The sequence below is a fragment of the Pinus tabuliformis genome, chromosome Q (genome assembly GCF_031772625.1).
Source record: "Pinus tabuliformis cultivar Carrire ecotype Pingquan chromosome Q, CPIR1, whole genome shotgun sequence".
NCBI lineage: Eukaryota > Viridiplantae > Streptophyta > Pinopsida > Pinales > Pinaceae > Pinus > Pinus tabuliformis.
In genome coordinates this window covers 1013054296-1013082163 of record NC_142296.1, presented here as the reverse complement: position 1 = coordinate 1013082163, position 27868 = coordinate 1013054296, and the positions used below count along the sequence as shown (strand labels likewise).

The 27868-nt window shown below is 37.5% G+C and overlaps 1 protein-coding gene across 1 annotated transcript in view; it reads right to left on the bottom strand.

Moving 5' to 3' along the window:
- Positions 1-27868, bottom strand: part of LOC149222930 (U-box domain-containing protein) — a 71432-nt gene that overhangs the window by 13242 nt on the left and 30322 nt on the right. The window contains exons 7-12 of the mRNA XM_089385673.1: positions 21217-21420; positions 20985-21097; positions 20755-20869; positions 20299-20388; positions 19922-20125; positions 19666-19761 (exon numbers count right to left, since the gene is read on the bottom strand). Of these exons, the coding sequence (XP_089241799.1) occupies positions 19666-19761; positions 19922-20125; positions 20299-20388; positions 20755-20869; positions 20985-21097; positions 21217-21420 (822 nt within the window). The remainder of the gene's footprint in view (positions 1-19665; positions 19762-19921; positions 20126-20298; positions 20389-20754; positions 20870-20984; positions 21098-21216; positions 21421-27868) is intronic.

The following is a 27868-nucleotide window of genomic DNA, read 5'->3' as shown; positions in this document are numbered from 1 at the left end:
AAAATCAAAATCGAGAAAATATTAGTTAAAATCGCAAAACATCAACAAAATTAGAATAGCACCAAAACATAGGTAAAATTCAGCAATTTACGATAAAATCGGGATGTTTGCAATACACAGACACATATATATACTTGGTAATTATGAATTAAATGTATACACAAAGCATGAGGATCCCACAAATGTGATAAGATGATTTTTCGCTATGGCACCTTTTATTTTCCTTTCATATTTATTGAAGTATTTTTCCCTCTTGATAATATTCTTTTAAATATATGATTCTTCACTATATGGCACGTTTTATTATTGAAAATATCTATATTTCTTAAATATTAATATGATATCATTTTAAGCTCACAACTTAAACAATAAATTAAAATATTATATATATATTTTGATGAGTTAACTTTAAATTTCACAATTTTCCATATCATACAATTTTAAGCTCACAACATAGTTGTACAACCAATTGAAATATATAATATTTTTATTAGTAAAATAAATAACTTTTTATATATAATACTTTTATTAGTAAAATAAATACTTTTTATATATAATATTTTGATTAGCCAGTATTTTTATTTTCCCTGACACTTTTTATTATTGAAGTACACACACATATATAAATGCTTGGTAGTTTTGAATTAAATGGATACACAAAGCATGAGGATCCCGCAAATGTGATAAGATGATTTTTCACTATGGAACTTTTTATTTTCCTTTCATATTTGATATTTATTGAAGTATTTTTCCCTCTTGATAATATTCTTTTAAACATACGATTCTTCACTATATGGCACTTTTTATTATTGAAGTATTTTCCCTCTCGATAATACTCTTTTAAATATTTTTTGCTACGACCGGTAATGACCAGTGTAGATTTATCTTAACTCCAAACTTATCAAGCACCAAGAGGGATCAAACCTCTTTCGTGTAAACCTCCATTTTTAGTGCAAACCTTGGTGCTTGATAGATACAGAATTAAGATGGATCTACGTTGGTTTAACATATATATATATATATATATATATATCAATGTTGCAAATGTTCTAAAAAAACAAAATCCAGAAAATATTAGTTAAAATCGTAAAACATCAGCAAAATTAGGATAGCACCAAAAAATAGGTAAAAATCAGCAATTTACAATAAAATCGGGATGTTTGAAACACATATACATATATATGTATATATATATATATATACACACATATACATATATATATATATATATATATATATATATATGCTTAGTAATTTTGAATTAAATAGATACAAAAAGCATGAGGATCCCGCAAAAGTGATAAGATGATTTTTCATTATGGCACTTTTTATTTTCCTTTCGTATTTATTGAAGTATTTTTCCCTCGTGTTGCAAAGGTTCTGAAAAACAAAAATCAAAATCGAGAAATATTAGTTAAAATCGCAAAACATCAGCGAAATTAGGATAGCACCAAAAAAAGGTAAAATTCAGCAATTTACGATAAAATCGGGATGGTTGCAACACGTATGTATATGCTTGGTAATTTTGAACTAAAAGGATACACAAAGCATGATGATCCTACAAAAGTGGTAAGATGATTTTTCACTATGGGACTTCTTATTTTCCTTTCATATTTATTTAAGTATTTTTCCCTCTTGACAATACTCTTTTAAATATATTTTGTCTTGATAATACTCTTTTAAATATTTTTTGCTAGGACTGGTAATGACCAGCATAGAGCTATCTTAACTCTAGATCTATCAAGCACGAGAGGGATCAAATCTCTCAAGGTGTAAACCTCTTTCTTGAGTGCAAAACTTGAGGAAAGGCTTGCACCTCAATAGCACCAAAAAAAGGTAATTTTCACCAATTTACGATAAAATCGGGGTGTTTGCAACACACACATATATATGCTTGGTAATTTTGAATTAAATGGATACACAAAGCATAAGGATCCAAGCGATAAGATGATTTTTCACTATGACACTTTTTATTTTCCTTTCATATTTATTGAAATATTTTTCCTTCTTGACAATACTCTTTTAAATACATCTTGTCTTGATAATACTCTTTTAAGTATTTTGTCTTGATGATACTCTTTTAAATATTATTTGTCTTGATAATACTCTTAAATATTATTTGCTAGCATTGGTAATGACCAACATAGATCTATCTTAACTCTAGATCTATCAAGCGCGAGAGGGATCAAATCTCTCAAGGTGTAAACATCTTTCTTGAGTGCAAAACTTGAGAAAAGGCTTGCACCTCAAGAGATTAGATCGCTCTTGGCACTTGATAGATCTGGAGTTAAGATGGATCTATGTTGTTTTAATACATATATATATCTCAATGTTGCAAACATCAGAATCCGGATAAAATCAGCAAGGGTTTGTGTTGTCGCGCGGATTGACACGACAACGCTCGGATCGGGGGCTGTCACTCTGATCCCCGATCCCTCCGTTTAAGCCTGTCTCCCGCGGCTAAGGGGGGTAGACCCTGTGAGGTGATGGAGGCCAACTGCCAAACAGTTGGGCTGGGAGACGAGATGCACGATTGAGACAAGCACTAAAATGATTTAATGAGTTGAGCAGACCAGTGCCTTATGAGATCTAAATGATTACTAGCTGGATAATACAAGAACATGAACTACAGACAGCAATCATCCATCATCAGAAAAAGAGAGCGATGCTTTAAATATCTAGTAAACCACAAAGCTCTTCAAATAACGGTATCCAGCAAACTAAGAGAAATAAATCGTTTTAAGCAACAGTGAAACCAGATATCTACTTTATGCTCAGATCTCAGCACGAAAGGTACAGCATAAATAAAAGACTGGAACTGGCAAAATAAATTTTCCACAATTTTTTTTTTTATTTTTTTTTTATTATTTTTTTTTTTATTTTTTTTTTTATTTTTTTTTTATTTTTAATAAAAATCAAATCTAAGAAAATTTAAAATCTCTAAAGCCTAAGTCCAAAAGGAAAATTTAAAATCTAAATCTAGAAACTAATCAAAATAAAAAAAAAATATTTTTTTATTTTTTTATTTTTTTTTTTATTTTTATATGATTTAAATCGTAAACAAATAAAATTATAGACTAAACTAAAATTTAAATCTAAAATCTTAAATCCCTAAAAAAAGAACTAACATAAAATCAAAATACGACTATGGCGATAAATGAAACTATATTAGAATCAAGCCTAAAAATAATTTATTTTTTTTACGGAAATGCATATACGGGAAATAAAAAAAAACGAAATTCAAAGAAACCCTAATCTACAGCATGATGCGAAACTATATACACATGGATAACACCAAACTCCTGCGCTCAAGCGATTCCAGCATTACTATACCCTAGCCACGAAATGTAAAATTCGAAACAGTGAACGAAATACCTGTGCGTGAGTTTCTGAAGGAGACACGGGCCGAGAGAGCACTGGTCCGATGCTTTGACGCCCACGCAAGTTTACAAACATCAGCTTTCGATCTCAGAAATATTATCGTCTGCCTTTTGGTTATGCAGAGAACCCGTTGGCGGCAGACACAATGATCGATCCGGCAGCGTTTTGGTGCGTAAATGGCAACGTCTCGGCCGCAGGAGGAAAGGGCAATGACCCGGATTTGATGCTGGCCAATCCGTCTTCGTTAGAGGAATACGTATTGAGGCCTGAAACAAACAACACTTCACACTATTTGCTATGATGCAAACGCTGAGACCCCTGTTGCTTTGAAGGGAGAAACAGATATATGGCGTGACCTGAGAATCGATATGTGACTAACTGACTGTAAAACGAGAAAGGGAAAAAACGTTGCACGCTGCCACAATACCACTCTAATCAAAACGCATTTGAATCAACGTTAAATGCATGACCAGAGTCTTGCTGCCAGCGGGACTCGAGGAAAAAAAAGGTTCAGGGTTTCACCTTTTGAAAACTTTGACAATGACCCTATCCATAAACCCCAGAAAACCCCAAAAGACTATCGAAATATGCTTTCTTTTGGAAATCAAACACTGACACAAAGACCCTTTTCTGAGAATACAGGATGCGTTGGCTAAGAAAATTATCGGGGAAATGCACAGAGTCGAATCACTTCAATTGAAAGAGACTTTCGTACCTGGCGTCTGAGAGACGGATTCGCTGAAATTTTACCTGAGCGTTTTATGCTGCTGAGACCAAATTTGAAGATTCCCTCAGAGAATGATTTCGTTTTGCCTGTTTGAAGCATGAATTCAATGCATTTCTGCTGTGGACAGGGAAAATGGCGGATAGAACAGTGTAATGATAACCCTGGAAAACAGCAAATAAGAGCCCGGCAGATATATGCAAAACTTCAAAATAAGACCACTTCAAAATTAACCTAGAATTACAAGGAAATTACAGCTCTTGGACAGCCAAATTTGACACTAATTGCAGTAATGTTTTCGATATGATCAGAAATTTTGAACTTTACTGTAAGCAGAAATAAAATTCTCTCATGTAAAACAGAAAATAAAACTCTTAATGATTAACCCAGGGCCAAAACCAGCTAGGCTCTGCAAAGAAAAGCCTGTGGGAGTCGGTTGGTTCAGCCCAGAACTTCCCCAAACGCCCACAAATAGCCTTCAGCTAAAATTTTCCTGCACACCTCAAGCAAACATCAGCAAAGAGGGCAAGAAATGCTGCTAGATTTCAAGAAATAATGGAGATACATGCCATTATTTCAGAAACCCTACAACATTCAAACCCTAGCACGTGAGCAAGATACCTGTACTCACAATGCTCTGAAAAACCAGCTATTTTAACTGCTGAAAACTAAAACATGCAGAAAAGCAATAATCTCACAGCAATTCCAGAGAGTAACACCAGCCAGTTTGAACCCCAAAGTCTTCTTTATTAATCAGAAATCAGATTACAAGAGAGCTTTCAGTACAGACTCACAGATCAGATAAACCCGTAAAAAGACCCCCTAAGACCCTATAAGAAGGAAATGATCCCAACGGCTAGTTTTGGGTGATCCATGTAGAACTGATCTCGACCGTTGATGAGGATCAAGACATCTCTTGATCTCATCCGTCGATTTTATTTAAAAATGATATTTTGCATGTGTTCACAAAAAATATTATTATTTTATTATTTAGGGTTTTTGCTTTGTTTTATGAATTTTTTATTATTTTTTATTTTATTTTTTATTTTTTATTTTTTTTATTTTTATTTTAATATTTTATTTATTTTCTAAATGGATCATTTGAACCAAACCGTTGGAAACATCCCCTAGGACCTAGGACCTAGGACTCATGAGGGGATTTAAACATTTCTCAACCCTCAAGACACATTACATCATGACTTTTACAATTTACATCTCAAGGGGACGAACCCACTTTAACATAGACCCTCATAAACCACCCAGTTCTGCGACACAACTATAATCTAGCAGATTAACACGCTAGGATTCTCCTAAAGTCCTAATAACAAAATGCATCCCGGCTTTGGGGTCGGGTTTGAAGGAAAACTCTGCCGATCCATGGATCGGTGAGACTAAAAACCTCCCGGGACACAGATCATCATTAGAAAGTTAGGTCCACCTAGGCAACTTTACATACATGACTCTGATCTGCTTAGATTATTTACAATTCAAACATGCAGACTGGGTTTACAACAAAAATGATCAAGCTGTCGATGACTGTAGGCTGGCACGGACATGTCGCTCAGGAGCTACCCCTCTCTGCCAACAGAAAGGAGGTGGACTGCATGGGCAATTGACCAGTAGTGGTCAACATCTGGCTCTACTTGGGGACACGTTGCTGCACTGGTAGGAATGTGAGAATCCAGAATCTGCATCCATACACACAAATAAAAATAAGTAGCGTCCATCCCAAAATCATCATATACATTAAGCACAGGAAAGATAAAAGCTCATCATTTATTGACTAACTAATAACATGAAAAGTAAATCTAATCCTAAAAACAGAAATAAAATGCTGAAAAGACAAGGAGTAGGGATAGAAATACAATACAAAAGATGCCCCATGGCATCAGATATCATCTCTGAAGAACAGCTTGAGCATTTGGCCGTTCACTGGTAGATCAAGTGGTTCGCCATCCAATCTGCTCAAGTAGAATGAATTTAGCCCAGCTATATCTCTAATGATGTATGGTCCCAGCCACAAACTGTCAAACTTTTTATGCTTTCCTGGTTTTTCATTTTTGCGATCCCAAAGTAAAACCATATCTCCAACCTGCAAAGATCTAGATCTAGAGCATTTATCAAAGCTTTTCTTAATATTAGATTGATTTTTACATGTAGTTTCAAAAGCTGTCCGACGAGTCTCATCTAATTCCACAATCTGATCTATCCTATTCTAAACAACATCTTTATCAGTGGAAAAATTTTGGAGAAGCTGATAGGCTGGCAATTTTAGGTGCACAGGTAAGGTAACATCCAAGCCATAAACCAATTCAAAGGGAGATTTACCAGTAGATTTCTTCTTAGTAATTCTGTCTGCCCACAAAGCATACTTGATTTTGCTGTCCCAAGACTTCTTGTTATCTCCTACTATTTTCTTGATAATGGTTATGAGATCTTTATTACTTGATTCAGCCAAACCATTACCCTGAGGATAATAATTCGACGAATGAGATAAGACAATACCATATTTGAAACAACAAGATGTAAACTCTGAAGAACTGAAAGCCTTGGCATTGTCAGTAGTGATCTTAGCGGGGACACCAAATCTAGTAATGATATTATTCTCAATGAAATCCATAATCACCTTTTCAGTGGCATTCTTAGCAGGAATGGCTTCGACCCATTTAGTGAAATAATCAGTAGCAGTCAAAATCCAAGAGTAGCCATTGCTAGAATTTTCATGGAACTTCCCTATGAAGTCCAGACCCCAATGCTGAAAAGGTGCCTCTACAATAACAGGTTGTAGAGGAAGGGCAGCAAGCTTCTGTTTCCCAGTGAACAGTTGACAGGCTTGACACGTTCTAACATACTTGTGCACATCAGAAAAAATCGAAGGCCAATAATAGCCAGCTCTCAGGATTTTGTGGGCAGTAGTTCTAGCGGCATAATGACCACCACAAAATCCTGAATGAAATTCGGAGATTAATCTTTTGGACTCAACATCGTCAACACACCTAAGCACCATGCCCTCTGGATTTCTCCATCCAAGGCCATCCTTCATAAGGCAGTACTTAGTGGCTTTTAGTCTAAGAGCCCTTTTCTTATGAGCAACTAAGTGGTTAGGACATGCAAGGTTTGTTAAGTAGTAAACTATGTCCTTATACCATTCATGCTCAGCTAACCTTCTTAATTCTGGTGAAGAAAGATCGTCAAGGCAGAACAAACCAAGAGTCCTTTCATTACTTTCAGCTAACATTTGAGCTAGACCTTGGCCTTTGATCAGTTTAGTGGGTCTAATTTCTAAATCATACTCCTGTATCTTAGTAACCCACCTAGCACGAGTCCCTAAGCAATCAGTTTGAGTTAATATGTCTTTAACAGCAGAATGTGGGACGAAAGCGATGATCTTAGAATAACCCACATAAGTTTTAAAATGCTTAAGAGACTTGACCAGGGCATAAGCCTGTTTTTCCATGGTATTGTACTTCAATTCGGAGTTTTGAAGTGCTCTACTCATGAAAGCGATAGGCTGCTCATGACCATCTTTATTCTTTTGAAGCAAGACACCGGCAATGGTATCCTCAGAAGCGAAAGAAAAAATCATGAAATCTTTGGAGTAATCAGGACTAACAAGGACAGGGGCTTTCGCGATAGCAGACTTGATTTCTTGGAAAGCCCTTTTGCCCTCTTCCTGCCAGACAAATTTCACATCTTTCTTCAGAAGACTTTGAATGGGCTTAGCTATTTCCGCGTAATTCAGGATAAATCTTCTAATAAAATTTATCTTTCCAAGGAAAGACTGAAGGGACTTGAGGTTATGCGGGAGAGGAATCTTTTGAATTGCTTCAACTCGTTCAGGATCGACCTTGACTCCTTCCTTAGAAATGATATGACCCAGAAGTTTCCCTTCAGTTACCCCAAAGACAGATTTAGCCGGATTCAAAGAAATTCCATATTCTCTGCATCTATCGAAAACCTTCCTAAGATGATCTATATGGCTGATACCATCTTTAGAGAAAACAGTAAGATCGTCTTGGTAAATTTCGATGATTTTCCCGATTAACCCTTTGAAGGCATAATCCATGGCCCTCTGGAAAGTAGCCCCAGCATTTGTTAACCCAAATGGCATTCTGATGTATTCAAAAGTGCCCCATGGTGTTGTGAATGTGGTCTTATGTCGATCTTCCTTTTTGACCCAAACTTGATTATACCCAGAAAAACCGTCTAGCAATGACATCATTCCAGACCCAGTTACTCTTTGCAACAAAGTTTCCATTTTTGGCAAAGGGCAATTATCCTTTTTGCATGCTAGATTAAGGTTTCTAAAATCGACACAGAGTCTTATTGTACCATTCTTTTTCCTGACAATCACTAAATTCGAACACCATGTCGAATGCCTAGTTTGAGCGATGATCCCTGCTGCAAGCATTTTCGTAAGCTCTTTCTGGACCAGGGGGGCTAACTTAGGATTGATCTGCCTAAGTTTCTGCCGGAAGGGTCTAGCATTTTCGTCCTTTAATGGGATAGTATGCTCCATAATATCCTCCCTATAGCCCTTCAATTCATCATAGGAAAAAGCTAAAACATCTCGGTATTCGCGAAGTAAATCGGTTAACTTTTTCCTTTCCTCCAAACTAGTACCTTTACCGATTTTAACTATTTTCGGATTTTCAGAAGTGCCAATGTTGACTTCAAGGTACTCACCTGGGTCCATCTTGTTTTCTTCTCTCAGCTTCGTGGCATCATGCCAATCAAAATGTTGCTCTAAGGCAACCACATTTCTGGGAGTGGGATTTATGATATGTCTATGATCTAAAGACCCATCCTCGTCAGAAACTAACCGGAAATCCTCAAACTCGTCTAAACCATTGAGAAAACGAACGACTTGCTTCTCATCATTAAAAACTTGCCAATGCTCTGAGTTGTCTGGGACAGATGGTCTGAATATTACCTCCATTTTAATTTTATCGTTAATTAACTCATCAGACAACTGGAAAGTGGTAGCAGCTACGGCAAGTTCATCTGCCGAACTATTTAGTTCTCTAGGAATTGCTTCAAGGTTAAGGGCATCGAAGTGCTCCATAGTATCCCACACAGCATTCCGATAGTTTCTTAATCTCTGATTTCTACATGTGAATTTGTTCTTAAGCTGCATGATAACCAGATCGGAATCCCCCTTTATGCTAAGCAACTTAATCTTCAAAGCTTTGGCCAATTCAAGGCCCAACAATATGGCTTCATACTCAGCGACATTGTTGGTCGCTTCAAATTCGAGACGATAGGCAAACTTGAATTGGTGACCAAGGGGGGACTTAAGCACAATTCCAGCACCCTTACCATGACTAGAGAACGCACCATCGAAATACATATACCAGACTTCATCTTTAAGACTTTTGACCTTTTCATCGGGAGGAGTTATGAAGTTAGACAGGATAGCATAGTTCCCGATGTCAGATTGCTCTCTAATTATTTCGTTATGAGGCTTTTTAGGATTTTCAACATGAAATTTCCTCTCAGGCTCTCTATTTAGTCTAACGAAACCGTCACCGCTAGGAGAAGGAATCATAGCATATGACCAATTCATCTGAATGCTTCCCCCTAGATCAGAGGCCCACTTCCTAGATAACAGCATACCCCAAGCATCAGGTACATCAACGACAACAATATCCATAACAACCATGATGTCTGGATAAACCGAAAGATGAACTTGCAAATCCTTGATTAAACCATGTACTTCGATTTTCTTGGAATCCATGGCACATATATTATAATAGGGTCTGGAAACTCTTAAGTTAAGCTGTTCCATAACCCTTTTAGTCATGACACAAGCAGATGCACCTGAATCCAACATGCAGTTATTCAATTTATACCCATTGACTAACAAGGTGATAAAGAAGGGTTGATGATCCTTGTTATCAGCATCTACGCTTTGCAGGTAAATAGGAGCATCCTGATAGTCAACCTCACGAATCTTCTGTTGAGAAGCATTGACTTGAGGACCCTGAATTGCTTTTAGTAACTTGTCTCTTTGGGAAGGGATCTTAGCAATCTCAGATACGGGAACCCAGATTTTAGCATTATTAAACCAACTCCCCAAATCGACATCTATTCCAAAGTTTATACCAGGGTTTAAAGTTCGAGGAGGAATTTGATTCTCGCTCTGATCTTTATCCCTTCTCTGGTATGTTAAACCCTTATCTCTAGCAATTTCCAGAATTTTCTCAGGAGAGGGTTTCTCACCATACAACCTAGCCAAAATGTCATCTTCGTCTTTAAGGTTATTTATATTAAAAGCAGATTGAGGATTCCCAACATCATAGCTCCTTTCCTTAACATCTATCCAATCATTCATAGGCAAAGGAAACTTGCTCCCTACTACGTTTATTTGCTCACCTGTCCCAAACATTCCATTATCGAAAAGTCTTCTGATAATGGGACAAGAGGACTCTTCGTGAAAATCAGCACAAGCACGACAGTAAGGAGGAGCATTATCCACCAGGTTGGTAAGTGGATTAGGGGGCCTCTGCTCACTAGATTGACCCTTTCTTTGCCAGTTACTATTTCTGTTATTATTATTTCGAGGCTGAAAATTTTGCGGTTGCGCTCTTTCCATTTGAATTAACCTATTCTGCAAAGTGTTTATTTCCTTGTTATGATTAATTTCCATGGTTTCAATTTTTTGAAGTAACTTGAGAACAAGTTCATTTTCAGGCTCTTGGGCTGCTTTTCCCTTAGGTTCCTTTAGTTTTGTAGCAGCCCTATCATAACCTGGGATTTCAGACTTCCCAGAAGCTGCCTTGTCCTTTTCAAGTTCTACAGCTAAGGCTTGGCAATCTCGATAATCAGTAAGTTTAGCACGCCTTAACTCATAAGATGGTTCAGGACCAAAGGCATCGATATAAAAATCTTGGAGAGTTTTATCTGAAGGTTTATAGTCTTGAGGTAATTCTCTAATAATACCATTAAACCTTCTATTAAATTCTTCAACAGTTTCGTCTTCTCTCTTTTTCATCAGAGTAAGAGCTCTTACAAGATGTCTTCCCTCTCTCTTATCTCCAAATTTTTCTCTAAATGAATTAATGAGTGATTGTAGAGAGTCAAAAGAATTAGGAGGTTTTTCTGTATACCAGTCATGAGCATCACCTCCTAGAGTCAAGATAAAAAGGGTCATCCTGACATCTTCATGATCAAAATCAGGAGATCTAGCATACTTAGCCATCCATATGTTGAAATCACGCAAATGGGAATTAACAGTAATGGCATTATCTCCATGAAAGCTAGGCAATTTGTCTATCCCAACAGATGGAATATCATTGGGGGCTCCAGGAATGTTGGAAAAATCACAAGGGGCAAACAGACTCATGGTGTTGCGCCTAACTTGACCCCTAAAGAGCAGATGAACGTCAGAAAGGGCTTCTTGTCCAAGACTTGTAAGGAGTGCACGAGAAGCGAGTTTGTGTGATCGCACCCTGTAAACCTTTTCAAGATCCGGAGTGGGGTTGCACAGACTGCCTGGATGTCTTCTAGTGTACACTCTTGCAGATAATATGGGAAGTGGAGTCGCCACTTGAACAAGAAGCTAAGCACGGAAAAGCTTGAAAAACAAGGACCAAGGACAGAAAAATTCTATCCCCGGCAACGGCGCCAAAAATGTTGTCGCGCAGATTGACACGACAACGCTCGGATCGGGGGCTGTCACTCTGATCCCCGATCCCTCCGTTTAAGCCTGTCTCCCGCGGCTAAGGGGGGTAGACCCTGTGAGGTGATGGAGGCCAACTGCCAAACAGTTGGGCTGGGAGACGAGATGCACGATTGAGACAAGCACTAAAATGATTTAATGAGTTGAGCAGACCAGTGCCTTATGAGATCTAAATGATTACTAGCTGGATAATACAAGAACATGAACTACAGACAGCAATCATCCATCATCAGAAAAAGAGAGCGATGCTTTAAATATCTAGTAAACCACAAAGCTCTTCAAATAACGGTATCCAGCAAACTAAGAGAAATAAATCGTTTTAAGCAACAGTGAAACCAGATATCTACTTTATGCTCAGATCTCAGCACGAAAGGTACAGCATAAATAAAAGACTGGAACTGGCAAAATAAATTTTCCACAATTTTTTTTTTATTTTTTTTTTATTATTTTTTTTTTATTTTTTATTTTTTTTTAAATAAAAATCAAATCTAAGAAAATTTAAAATCTCTAAAGCCTAAGTCCAAAAGGAAAATTTAAAATCTAAATCTAGAAACTAATCAAAATAAAAAAATTTTATTTTTTTATTTTTTTATTTTTTTTTATTTTTTATATGATTTAAATCCTAAACAAATAAAATTATAGACTAAACTAAAATTTAAATCTAAAACCTTAAATCCCTAAAAAAAGAACTAACATAAAATCAAAATACGACTATGGCGATAAATGAAACTATATTAGAATCAAGCCTAAAAATAATTTATTTATTTTTTTTACGGAAATGCATATACGGGAAATAAAAAAAAACGAAATTCAAAGAAACCCTAATCTACAGCATGATGCGAAACTATATACACATGGATAACACCAAACTCCTGCGCTCAAGCGATTCCAGCATTACTATACCCTAGCCACGAAATGTAAAATTCGAAACAGTGAACGAAATACCTGTGCATGAGTTTCTGAAGGAGACACGGGCCGAGAGAGCACTGGTCCGATGCTTTGACGCCCACGCAAGTTTACAAACATCAGCTTTCGATCTCAGAAATATTATCGTCTGCCTTCTGGTTATGCAGAGAACCCGTTGGCGGCAGACACAATGATCGATCCGGCAGCGTTTTGGTGCGTAAATGGCAACGTCTCGGCCGCAGGAGGAAAGGGCAATGACCCGGATTTGATGCTGGCCAATCCGTCTTCGTTAGAGGAATACGTATTGAGGCCTGAAACAAACAACACTTCACACTATTTGCTATGATGCAAACGCTGAGACCCCTGTTGCTTTGAAGGGAGAAACAGATATATGGCGTGACCTGAGAATCGATATGTGACTAACTGACTGTAAAACGAGAAAGGGAAAAAACGTTGCACGCTGCGACAATACCACTCTAATCAAAACGCATTTGAATCAACGTTTAATGCATGACCAGAGTCTTGCTGCCAGCGGGACTCGAGGAAAAAAAAGGTTCAGGGTTTCACCTTTTGAAGACTTCGACAATGACCCTATCCATAAACCCCAGAAAACCCCAAAAGACTATCGAAATATGCGTTCTTTTGGAAATCAAGCACCGACACAAAAACCCTTTTTTGAGAATACAGGATGCGTTGGCTAAGAAAATTATCAGGGAAATGCACAGAGTCGAATCACTTCAATTGAATGAGACTTTCGTACCTGGCGTCTGAGAGACGGATTCGCTGAAATTTTACCTGAGCGTTTTATGCTGCTGAGACCAAATCTGAAGAATCCCTCAGAGAATGATTTCGTTTTGCCTGATTGAAGCATGAAGTCAATGCATTTCTGCTGTGGACAGGGAAAATGGCGGATAGAACAGCGTAATGATAACCCTGGAAAACAGAAAGCAAGAGCCCGGCAGATATATGCAAAACTTCAAAATAAGACCACTTCAAAATTAACCTAGAATTACAAGGAAATTACAGCTCTTGGACAGCCAAATTTGACACTAATTGCAGTAATGTTTTCGATATGATCAGAAATTTTGAACTTTACTGTAAGCAGAAATAAAATTCTCTCATGTAAAACGAAAATAAAACTCTTAATGATTAACCCAGGGCCAAAACCAGCTAGGCTCTGCAAAGAAAAGCCTGTGGGAGTCGGCTGGTTCAGCCCAGAACTTCCCCAAACGCCCACAAATAGCCTTCAGCTAAAATTTTCCTGCACACCTCAAGCAAACATCAGCAAAGAGGGCAAGAAATGCTGCTAGATTTCAAGAAATAATGGAGATACCTGCCATTATTTCAGAAACCCTACAACATTCAAACCCTAGCACGTGAGCAAGATACCTGTACTCACAATGCTCTGAAAAACCAGCTATTTTAACTGCTGAAAACTAAAACATGCAGAAAAGCAATAATCTCACAGCAATTCCAGAGAGTAACACCAGCCAGTTTGAACCCCAAAGTCTTCTTTATTAATCAGAAATCAGATTACAAGAGAGCTTTCAGTACAGACTCACAGATCAGATAAACCCGTAAAAAGACCCCCTAAGACCCTATAAGAAGGAAATGATCCCAACGGCTAGTTTTGGGTGATCCATGTAGAACTGATCTCGACCGTTGATGAGGATCAAGACATCTCTTGATCTCATCCGTCGATTTTATTTAAAAATGATATTTTGCATGTGTTCACAAAAAATATTATTATTTTATTATTTAGGGTTTTTGCTTTGTTTTATGAATTTTTTATTATTTTTTATTTTTATTTTTTTTTATTTTTTTTTATTTTATTTTAATATTTTATTTATTTTCTAAATGGATCATTTGAACCAAACCGTTGGAAACATCCCCTAGGACCTAGGACCTAGGACTCATGAGGGGATTTAAACATTTCTCAACCCTCAAGACACATTACATCATGACTTTTACAATTTACATCTCAAGGGGACGAACCCACTTTAACATAGACCCTCATAAACCACCCAGTTCTGCGACACAACTATAATCTAGCAGATTAACACGCTAGGATTCTCCTAAAGTCCTAATAACAAAATGCATCCCGGCTTTGGGGTCGGGTTTGAAGGAAAACTTTGCCGATCCATGGATCGGTGAGACTAAAAACCTCCCGGGACACAGATCATCATTAGAAAGTTAGGTCCACCTAGGCAACTTTACATACATGACTCTGATCTGCTTAGATTATTTACAATTCAAACATGCAGACTGGGTTTACAACAAAAATGATCAAGCTGTCGATGACTGTAGGCTGGCACGGACATGTCGCTCAGGAGCTACCCCTCTCTGCCAACAGAAAGGAGGTGGACTGCATGGGCAGTTGACCAGTAGTGGTCAACAGTCTGAAAACAAATATTGGTAAAAATTAGGAAACATCAGCTAGGCCAGTAAAAATCGGGAAACATCAGCTAGGCCAAAAATTCATAATGTTGCGATATTTTCGCAATAAAATCGGGATGTTTGCAACATTTGTGTGTGTAAACATTTTGACTCTGTCAAATAAGAATAAAAAAATGAATATATATATATATATATATATATATATATACATTTTAGTTTTTTATTTTATTTTTTTTATTTGACCGAGTCAAAATGTTCATATATCTCTTGCATATCTCTTGCATACTTGGGCAAGAAAGCACCTCTTTTTCTGCACTAACAAGACATTACTGTCAATGTTTTAAAACTAGGCTACCTCTTTTTCTTTTTTTGACTGAGTCAAGATGTCTAGATAACATAACATAACAACATAACAAGGCATTACAGTCAATGCCTTAAAACTAGGCCAATCTGACTTCGTTTCAACTTGGTTGACCAAGACATACCCCTGCCCATACCAACTAGGTCAATTATCTGGTTCGGCGGGCAGTGCATTACCAAACTAGCCGAGTTGGTCACCGACTCAACCAGTTCAATAACAGACCGACCGGCCTCGGCAGCGGGCAAAAAAGGTGGGTTGGGCGGACTTGAAATAATTTTTTTGTTTAAACTATTTCCTAGCCCCTCTACCCCTCTCCCACGCCTATAAAGGTGACCCATCCCCCTCATATTTCCTAGCAACTATCTCATTGCATTTGTGTGAGCATTTGTGAGGAGTTGGAGTTGGTTTTTGGAGCAACATTGAAGAGGTTTGACTCTGATTCAAAGTCTGAGCCAGATGATGTTGCCTTGTCTAGCAGTAGTTACTAGTGATCAATAGATAGTATTCTGTATTAGTGACTTCTAGTCTTGTACTAGTGACTTGTAGTCTTGCAGTTGTATTGATTTGTTGTGGAGGCCATTTAAAGCCTCCTTGGTTATGTGTTTTTGTTCTGATCTCTATATATTACATGTATCAAACAGTGCACTGGGTGCCACTTTGATATAATAGATATATTCATGAGTATACTTTGATCATATGTTGTCATCTCTCTATTAATATAATAGATATATTCATGAGTATACTTTGATCATATGTTGTCATCTCTCTATTATTCTAATGCTTTGAGTTTGGAAACAAAAATGAAAATCTTTAAAAAATATGTTTTTTCATAAAAAAAGTTAAATATTTCATGTACTTTTTACCAATGTTATCAGACTCGAGTGCTCTGGGTGCCATTTTGATATAATAGGTATATTCATGAGCATACTTTGATCATATGTTGTCTTCTCTCTATTATTCTAATGCTTTGAGTTTGGAAACAAAAATGAAAATCTTTAAAAATATGTTTTTTCATAATAAAAAAGTTAAATATTTAATGTACTTTTTACCAATGTTACCAAACTCAGAATTGGCAAGTGAAGAGTTTTAATAGGACCAGGAAGAAATCGGCAAAAAATCAGAAAAAATCAGTGAATTCAATAAATAAAAATACACATATATTGAATTACCCTATCTTTTATTTGACCAAAAAAAAAAAGAATTACCCTATCTTACCTAAGTGATCCAAGTTTCCAACCCCCATAATCCATGTTCATCTTTAGACTTTCTCCAATTAGGATAAAACACAATGATACAAAGCACATCAAAATTCAAATTCAAATTTATAACTTATAAAAAAATGACATACATTGATATAAATTCTAAATAGTACTAAGTAAATAATAGACAGCTAAGTTTGAAATAGTAAATTAAAATTACTTAAAAATGGTAAAGAGTGATGAGTCAAAGACTATTAGTGTCTAAGTTAAAGCTGAAAATTAACAATGACCATTGAAAACTCAAAGAAGCTAAAGAAATCAACATCAAATGAGCATGAAGGAGTCAATGTGATTGACTAGTTCTCCACATCTATATATTGTACAAAGGCATCAGGGGAACATTGATGGAAGTGTCACTATCCAAGTTAAAGTCACTCTCATGAGTAACCAAGGCAAATTATGACTCATTCTCATCTCAAAATCAGATGCTAAATCACCTATAAATGTCAAATAAGAGAGATGTACAGTTAAACGAGAATTAAGACTACCTTAATAGTTTTTTGTTTCCTTTAAACCTTTTTATGTTTTTCTTGAGCGGTGCACCTGACCCTACAAGATGCATCTGTGTGTAGAATTAATAAAACACCTATAAAGCAACCTTGCAAGGAGACCGTGATTATTTGTCAAGACTTAAAACAACATTGCCCACACCAACATTTCTGTTCCATACCCACTCCACCATGTTCAAATCACCCCCAATGATCCACTCCGTAGAGGTAAGAGGAGGCCATCCAATCACAAAGAGAGCATCTATCAATCCTAGAATTAGGGTTATAATTGGAACAAAATCTCAGTAGCCTATCTAGTAAAAAACCATGACCCACACACTCATGTATAAATGATGAAAACAATGTCTGAATACAATGTTCTGCAAAAAGGAAGAGAAAAATAGTACCACACCACCACTCACTTGAGAGTGCTCTAAAGTCCAATAAGGGCCCTTCAATGTAACTAATCTAGAATGTCAACTCAAACTAGCAAACTTTACCTACTAAAGAAAAACCACATTAGGGTTTTCTCTTTGCAGCATATCCCTAGCAAACATCTTCCAACCTGGGATAGCCATCCTTTTGACATTTGAAGATACAAAAGAAATTCATTCAGGGAGTATCCCCATACTCAAACAATTAAACTTTTTGCTCAAGTTGTCCACCCTTCTTTAATATTCATAACACCAAATGCAAAAGGTTGAGGCTGGACTTCTACTAATGAATGGGAAGAGGGTTTAGATTGCAGCTTATCTCCAAGGATGAAAGTTGGGGTTCATTAGGAAGAGTTAATTCATGTCGAGGGACTAGGTCAAGCATGGGTAAGAATAGGTTTACAATGAGGCTAGTCATGCATGAGAATCTGAGATGGTCATGGGCATGATAGGAAAAGCAGGCAATAGAAAGATCCATGTATCTCTCTTTTTTCTGACAAACACCATTAGTGATGAATACTGAAATGAACACAGGAAACTTCTGCTTTGGATCTACCTCAACATGGACATGCAGATTGGCTCAAAATGAGCGCAGCCACCATCCAAAATCAATATTCCTTCAAACTGTTGGGCAAACTAATCCACGTAAGAGAAAATATTAGCAGGGAACTCAATTAATAAGGGATAATGCACCTAAGCTCTATTATCAAGGTTGTAATCAGAATGTTGGAACCGAACAAAAGCTAACAAACCAGCAATGTTCCAAGTGCCATACTAAAGGACATTACATTCAGCCGCATCAGAACTTTAAAAAGGGCAAAGATATTTAGACCCAAGTCCCAATACGAGTTCAAGGTTCATCTCCCTATTCATTATCAGCCTATGTCCAAGGCTCCACCAGCCCTGCTTGTATTCCTTGTTGCAATTCATGAAAAAATTGAAGTCTCCCACCAGATCCAGAAGATTAACTTGTGTTATTGTGGTTTTCTATAGGCAGGGCATCTGTAACCCCAGCAAAGTGAGTCACTGGCTTAAGATTTCTCTATTTCTCAAAATTGTAAACTGGAATAGTTGCCAAACACTGATTGGCACCCCATCGCATTTGGAAGAAGGTCAAAGGGGTTGATCGTGCAAGGCTATGGGCATAAAAACAATACTAGACTCCTTCCCAACATATGCAAATGCACCACATCCAATGTAGTAATCAACTCTAGCTTGGAGTTTTAATAGCCTCCCCACAATCATGGGTATAACAGTAACCTCATCCTCAAACACCACAAAAACAAACTGGGTCAGCCACTAACAAAGATAAAATTCCTCCACAACAACCACCTTCTATGTATCCTCATTCACCAAAAACGTTCAAGGATGAACGGCTAGACTCCCATTGAGTGAACACACTACTGAGTTCTTGGCATCGATCTCCTCCAAAAATATGAACACATGAATGAGGCTACGGTCTCTTGATTTACTATACCTACTATGTGCCTTCTGTTCACAGAAAACATTAACTATAGAGAACCTCTCTTATACCAAATATCTTCCAGTAAGGTATCTCAGACAGAGATCACATAAGTATGAGTGGTATCCAATCTGGTATTTACTTCACCAGCCACAATCTCTTTAGCACCAGTACAGACTCCATCCATATGGGATAGTTCCTTGGCAACAGCATTATGTACAGCAGATTGAGTGTGCAGGTTATTTCCAGCTTGATCACTATGGCTAATGATGGGAGAGTATAGTTTTTCTCACCCTTGTAGTGTCTCTCCATTGTGGCTAGCGAGAGCTTGTATTCCTGTTAAGTCATATCTAAACAAATAATTGCATTCTAAGGAAGATTTGTATACAAAACTATTGTTAAAAGAGCCGAGCGAGATATATGGATATCAAGATGCATGTGCGAACAAGAGGTCCTCTATATCAATAGTAAATACATCTTAAAAAATCAACCCAAAAACTGGGAGGGACATTTCAATGGCATTTGCAACTATGATAGACAGCTGACAAGCACAAGACTGGTAAGCCACTCACCAGTTCTGGAAGGAGAAATGGTGCTGTAATTATGGAAGATGTGTAAGCTAACATCCCAACATCCTCATTTGCCAATGTCATGTCAATACGAACAATCTGTAGATATAACAAAAGCAATGTTTACAATAAAGAAAATATACTGCCTGCATCAATCTTCGATAGAAAAATGAAACAGTCCAGAAAATTAGAAGTCAAAGTAACTGCACAATATTGCTTTCCCAAGAGATTTTATGAGTCATGGAGTTTGAGAACACACATTCTGGTGCTGTTGAAGAAGGCGAGCTCTTTCCTGCCTCTCTTGGGGTGGTCGCTGCTCCCATTCTGCACTGTTTGCCATTTCAGCTTCCAGTGTTTTCAATTCAGGTATCTTATTCAAACTCTCATCGAGCAGAAAGATACTATCATTGATGAGAAAATTCAAAAAGTTCAAATAAACTCCCTTTTCATGTATCTTTGCAACCTATCCACAAAAATGGAACACAAGATCCCACATATGAGATCAGATGTATAAGCTCCTCGAGAAATCTTATCTATTAAACTTGAACTCAGCTAATGGAAACGCAAACCAAGAAAACTCCACAGAAAAATAGAACTCTCCTCTCAAAACAGATAAAGTTAATATGTAATATGTACCTTTATCCATGCATTATGATGACTAGGCACCTGCCAGAGATACTCTAGCAGTTCTGCAATATTATGGCGTATGTTGAACTTATCATAGAACTGTCAAACAAGTCCGCCTAAACTTTGTTAAAAGAATATCTCTCACTATAAGACTTAAGAGAAATATGATAACGCAGAAGTCAGAACTACCAGCTTCACTTTATTATTTTTATCAATAATATCATGTGGAAAAACAAACCAGTAAGACATCCAATAAAAACTTCAATCCAATTAAACAGATCACATGGGTAATTAAGTTGAATATGCTTTATCATTAAGATTAAAAACACAACACAGAAATAGTTCATAGTATATGGGTGCTGGCTAAAATGAACAAAATGACAAAGCCATGGATGAACAGGTTTTGCAACTATTAATGGAAAAAATAACATATATGGAAGGCATGGAGGATAGGCAGGCTACAACCTGAGTATGTGATCCAGTAAATTCAATGTCCACAAAAAGTTTCAAAAGGTTAAATACAAGATACTCTTGCGCAAGCTGATGTCCTTCAAAAAGAGAAGCCATTGCTGGCAGCTTACTGCAAATTAATATAATGTGCACTATCAGGTGACCACAAAATCAAAGCATGTTATTAATCATGCATTCAACTAACCTATACACTTCACAAAAAGCAGAGATGTCAAGGAACACACCTTTTCTCTGGCATCCAGGCATTCAAAACCTCCACCATCTTCGCCCTCAAATAAGGGTTCTTGACATAGAGTGGACTCGCCATAAACATGATAATAAAATTCATGAAAACATCCTGCAAAGATTAATCAGACACAATAAATCCTTATTGTAGTTCTAGAATAATCAAACATCCTACATAGCAAGATAACGCTGAAATCAAATGTCCTATAGGCTTAAAAGAAAACTGCATACCAACACAACACCGTCTAAACACCTTGGAACCCGAGAGGTAATAAGTAAAAGCTCCATTGCATCATCCACAAAGTGTTCTGGCATGGAAGCAAATTCCATTGGGCATTCAGCAGGCAGAGGTATTTTAAATCCACCAACAAGGTTAACTAGCAATATCAGCATTAGTCTGTAGAAGCTCAAAGCTTGTTGGAGGACTGGCACATCCTTTCAAACATCAACAAAAAGCAAAACATTAAAAAAATGTCAGAATTTATTATGGATAATATCCACTTGAACCCTAAATAGACAGTGAAACAACACTAGTCTCATATAATTTGATAAAGTACACAATCACTAACTAAGAAGCAACGTCAATTATGATTTCATCTAGATCTTGTTAAATCTCCTAATACCATTTATTTTCTCACGGCAATTATTTATTCCCAGCAATTTATTTAATTAAACAAATAAATTATGTATTACCAAAAAAATAAATTCACTGGTATTTTAACCTCTAGAAATATATGCAGCTGAAAATAAAAATTCAGAGAGATCAATCACACATTACAACAGAAATACCCACAACAATTCTGCATCATTTATTAATCTGGAAAATTAAGGTTTTCAACCCACAGAGTATTACAAGGAAAAATACAATTGCTGAAATCTGTAACTTGGTCCCCACTGGATGAAGTCGGCCCACGTAATTCAGCCTTCTGGAAATAATTCAGCCACGTGAAATTCAACCCAGTAATCTGCTATTAAATTGACCCTGCCGCTTCCCTACAAGCTGCCACTGCATCTCGTGAAATTTGGCCTCCGGCAAATCAGCTTCTCCAACTAAAATGACCTCTCTCTCTCTCTCAGAGCTCTCTCTCTCTCTCTCTCTCCAGCAACTCAGCCTCCTGGATATGCCCCTTGAATCCTCCTGATGTCTTCCTCCTTTGTGCTTTAGTCTACTAAACCACTAGCACTAGAGAAAATCACTCCCTTGTTGTGTCTCCTCTCTTGTGTCTTCATCTCTTCCTCAGGCTTCTTTTATAATCTTCATTAAGCCCAAATCCCTAACTCTAATCTCCCTTCGAGAAGATCTTGGAGATAAATGGTTGAGACCATTACTAAGTCACTTAAATAATTAAATTATTTATCCTTAGAAAATGAATTAATGGTACACAATAATTAATTGACTTTAACTATTGTACTTTTCCTACAAGAAAGAAGACATAAATCACTTACACCACCAAGAAAGCACCTAAAGAGGCAATAAATCGTCTCCTACATGCTAAGACACCAAGCTTATGCAGAAGACCTTCCGAAGCTACAATAAGCTTCAATAGATCTTACAATCAATTAACGACTCTGAACTAATACAACACAATTTTAACATATAAGGTTACTCCAAATGTGTTTCCACCTTGGCTAGGAGAGAGCTAGTTCTGCTAGTCCCTTGGTGATGGACACATAGATCGCTCAATTTGAGTGGGATGCTTGACCTTGGACAGAATGCTAGCATAGCACTCTTACCTAGGAGGTTGTTATTCTACGTTACATGATGATTAACCCATTGGGTTCACACAATGGGCAAATAAATTTGCTTGATTAGAAGAGGAACTACCTAGAAGGATGAGTGCTAGGCACTTGGAGGAGGGCACATAGCCCTAGAAGAAAGGGGCAATGTGACATACTTAACTAACTTGATGATGCTTAGCTTGAGAAGCAAAATTCATAGATGTTGGTTGTGGACCCAGACACATGTTCAAGAAAAGCATTAGAGAAAGTAATTATATTGGCACAAGTGTTGAGGAGAATTGGGCACAAAGGACGTGTGGCTCACAACTAGAGGAGCACAATGCATGAAGACATTTGAGGAGCGAGCATCCATGCAATGAGAGCATTGGGCTAGCAATTTGTTGGATAGCAGAACATCTTGGACAGGGGGCATCATTCTTGAAGAAGACTTGGAGCTTATGTTGATATTCCATTGTAACATTGTTTAGAATTATAGGTGCTTGTGGGATGCAAGAAAAGAATACCTTGGGTTTCTGGGATGCAAAACATAGGATGGATAAGAAGCATGTTAGAAGAGTGCTCATTAGATTTGTGTCTTGTGGATAAACATGTCTTGAGTCTTTTAAGTAGTCTTTATGCAATAGAGGAAGGCACTAGGGTTTGTGTGAAGGAAAAAAAAAAGACAAGTGTTGGAGTTGAAATCCTCAGTGTAAGAAGGATCTATGATTTGTGGCAAAAAAAAACTTGGAAGAGACTTTGAACATGCTTGAAGAGCTATTGTGAGGTAATCTTAGAGAAAAGATCAAGGTGTTGATGCTAGCTCGTTGTTGAACCTTTTGAGTGGCTAGAAGCAGCTTGATGTGTTGCCTTGCTAGGCCATGTTTGTTGGTCAGGGTTTGCTATTGATGGTGGATTCCCTAGCTAAAGTTTTGGGGGCATTTGAGAGTCCTAGCTTGTAATAAGCTTGAACGATTGTCGTGTACTAGCTTGTGATAAGTTGTTTGCATGTAATTGTAACTTTTCCAATGCCTATATGAAGTGTACCTTGCTGCACAAATTGTGTACTTGCATATCTGATTTCAGCATATGTTTTCATGGTGATTGAGCGGTTGCTAATTTTCTAATCCCATATCTGATTCGATTTTCTTAGCAATTTATTTTATACCCAAAAATGTTTCACCAAGTCAAATCTTTTTTCTGAAAATTGGTGAAAATAATACTGGTATTTTAACTTTAAATAAAATTTCCAGCAGAAAATAAATGGAAAATCAGTCACAGTACACAGCAAAAAATTATGCCCAACAAATTCTCCTTCACTTTCTATTACTTGAAAAAATTAAGGCCTCGTTTACAAAGGAGATCACCCCACAGAGAATACATAGAAAATACAGCAATGGAACTTGGCAATTCGGCCCCCTCACAAATTCGGCTTGCACCTATGCTGGCTATTTTTCACAATTCAACCCACCTGTAGCAACTCAGCTTCCTCCCAAGTCTGGCATAAACCCTCATGGCCTGCCTGCTAGAAATCAACCTCACAAGTCTCAGCCTCCTCCTCCCTGTGGCACACCCTCAGACTCCTCCACAAAGAAGTCTCGGCCTCCTCTTGTGCACTCAACCTGCAAACCTGTGCTCCAAAACTCTTGTACTTGCACACTTTTCACCTCTTCAGTCTTGAGTCTCTTTCTCACTTGAGAATATCACTTTCAGAAGAATAATGTGGCTGCACCTCTCCCTTAGGCTTCTTTTATAATTTATCCTTGAGTTAGATCAAAAACCCTAGATCTCTTAAGTGATGGACAACTAGGATTAGATCCTAAGCATCCCTTGAGATCAACAATTGAGGTCAGATCTAGATCACTTAATTAAATTATATATCTTTAGAAACTTAGCTCAATAGTCATCATTAATTAATTAATTCGTAAGTTAAATTTAGGAAAGATATTATAAAGGTCACTTACTCCACACAAGCAAGAACCTAAAGAGGAAAAATGACATCTTTTGCATGCTTGACTCCTAGCCTATGCAAAAAGCACATGTCCAATCTATTAACATCAACACTCCCCCTAGCAAGAAAGGTATTTTGCACCACCCCTAGCTTATCACTAAAAAAAACAAACTTCCCCTTCACAAAGGGCTAGGTGAGAATATCTGCAACCTACTCATCTATGGATATGTATTGAAGCTTCATAGCGCCCCTCTGGACCTTGTCTCTGATGAAGTGGTATGTGATCTCTATGTGCTTGGACTTGTCGAGAAACAATGGATTCTCAAAATGGTTGATGCAACTCTGGTTGTCAAAGGGAACCATTGGTGGATCCAACTCAAGACAAAATAACCATGTGAACATCTTCTGAAGCTAAATGGCCTCACAACTCGCCAAGCTAACTACCACATACTCTGCCTCTGCCAAACTAAGTGCCATGAAAGAGTGCTTCACGCTAAACCATGAGATCACTATTTACCCCAAACTAAAACAGCACCCAGGGGTGCTCTTCTTCCACTCCACTCTCAACCCATTCTGAGTCTGTATAGCCCACTCACTGCACTCCACCAAACTTCACATATCTAAGTCCATGCTCCATTGTACCTTGTAGATACCTAAGCACATGCTTCGCTACCACCCAATGAATCCTCCTCGGCTCAACCATAAATTGGCTCAATGTGTTCACAGCAAAGCATATATTAGGCCTGGTGTTGAGTCTTGACCAAATACATCAAAGAACTTATCAGTGGTTTGTACAATGTGGGATCCACCAACTCAAACTCAAAAGCCTTCAACTTCCTCAAGTTGGTAATCATGTGTCGACATAGACCTGCAATCCACCATCCCAAATCTCTTCAAGATTTCAACAGTGTACTTCCCCTTGTAGAAATTCCCACTATAGATCACCTGGTAATGCAATGTACTAAATCAAAACACTTGATCTACTTCTACAAACAATTTAGCGAAATCTTAATCGAACATGATCAACATCAACCAAGAACAGATATAACTAAGAATGAGAAGTATTCAACCATAACACAGAAGATATATCGTTGGGGAAAGCACCAGCCTAAACCCCAACTCTATATTATCATACAAGTGGAAATCTTGTTCAAGTTACAAAAAGAATCAGCTCTCAAGCTCTCCTGCTCTCTCTGTAATCAAACAATACAGCTCACGAACAATAGGCATAGAATATATCTTCCTCAAGCCCTCCAAGCCTCCTATTTCCTTGCGCAGTTTTGATTGGGGTCCAATGATGTCACATGTGTGAATTGGCCTCATCACACTCACTGTAACCTCTGATCCAACTGCGCAATCCTTAAGGAATACAATTCCTTCTGCATGCAAGGAATATTCACAATAGAATATTCTTGCAACTGATAGTACACTGTCCCTCCATCTGATCACAACTGGGTCTCTGATTGAACTGACATGCATGAGTTATCCATGAGTGAATACTCAATTATCTAAAATACAGTAGTCACATGCATGCAAGCATTAACTAACTGAACTTTCATTAATTTAACAAACTGTTAAATTAATCTAACTGGACTTGACTCAGTTAACTGAGCCAACTAATTACAACTCATCCTTATCTCTTTAACTGATGGATAAATTCCTCAATTAATAGATAAACAGTTGCATGTCCTCACATAGACTTCAAATTTGTTTTTCCTTAACTAATTAACTCAAGATGAATTAATTAATCAATCTACAAACTGTTGTTAATATCAACTTCGAATTTTACTTCCTATGTTTAGTCCAAGGATTGACTAAAATAAGAAGGGATCCCAAAATGCTATTTTTAGAAAAGTTATTTTTAGCACTTTGATCCACAATGGCTGAACTGCTATTTATAGCAATGTTATTTTTAGCATTTTCTATTTTTAGCATTCCTTGTTGCACATTTCAACACCCCTATCCAAGGAAGATCTCACTTGTCCATTGCCACACCTCCAATCCCAAAAATTAGTGAATATCTCAAACTCTATAGCTAAGTCTCTCTTGCACATCTCTATGAGCTTCTCTAACCCTATACAAAGACGTCATCCACATAAAATACCAGAATAAATAAATTGTCACCAACTAGTATGTAATATAGATTGGGATCCGCCTCACTCTTGTTGACCATCAATACTTGAGTACCATGCTCTAGATGCTTGTTTGAGACCATATAGCACCTTCAACCTACATACATGATAATCTCTGCCATGCACCTCAAAACCCTGTGGTTTCTCGATATGCACCTCATCCTCAATCTATTGCACACCCCCTCTATTGCACACTTAGCATGTAGCTCTAAGTCTCCTTCTGAAATGTTGGTGAACAAATCTTGCAAACCCATCATGAGACAAGAAGCAAGATTGTCAATGAACCACAGACCCCTAGCTATGGTGCCAAAAAGACAAGACACCAACAAGAACTCTTCAAACTTGGCAGCAAACTCACTCACTTGTCTACTAAAGTAGCTACTTGTTCCTTACCCATGCCCTTCTTCTTGAGCAGACATTGACTTGCATAATGGCCAAACTTGTGACATGCAAAGCATTTAGCTTTGCTCATATCTTTTTTCTTTCCATACTATGAAGTAGCTTCCCCATTCACATTCTTCTTGGGCTTACCCTTACCCACTTATGCGAATTGTTTCTAGGGAAACGACCCCTCAAGACCCCTTAAGACCATTTTCACCTAGGAAACGACCCCCAAAATGGAGGAAACAACCCCTTTCAAGTTTCCTCGCGTACCCTATTTTTTGGGAGCGTGGGGAAACATCCCCCTCTCGTCCCCAAGTCCCCGGAGCGCAAGGGAGCTAGGAAACTCGACCCCCAAGTGGGGGGACAAGACCCCATGGAACACTACAAATAGATGTTGAACCAGCACTAGTGCACAAGATAAAAGTGCATATACTCTATGGGGAGACTGAAAAAGCCATCACCATAACCATCACAATGCTCAAAAGAGAGATTAGCAACAATAACCATCAAAAGAGGTAGCAACACTCGATTGAGTGTTTGTAAGCAAAAAAATGAATCACCTATGTAAGAGAACAATAGTTGCACTAGTGCACAAGATAAAAGTGCATATACACTATTGGGAGACTGAAAAAGCCATAACCATAATCATCACAATGCTCAAAAGAGAGATTCACAACAATAACCATCAAATGAGGTAGCA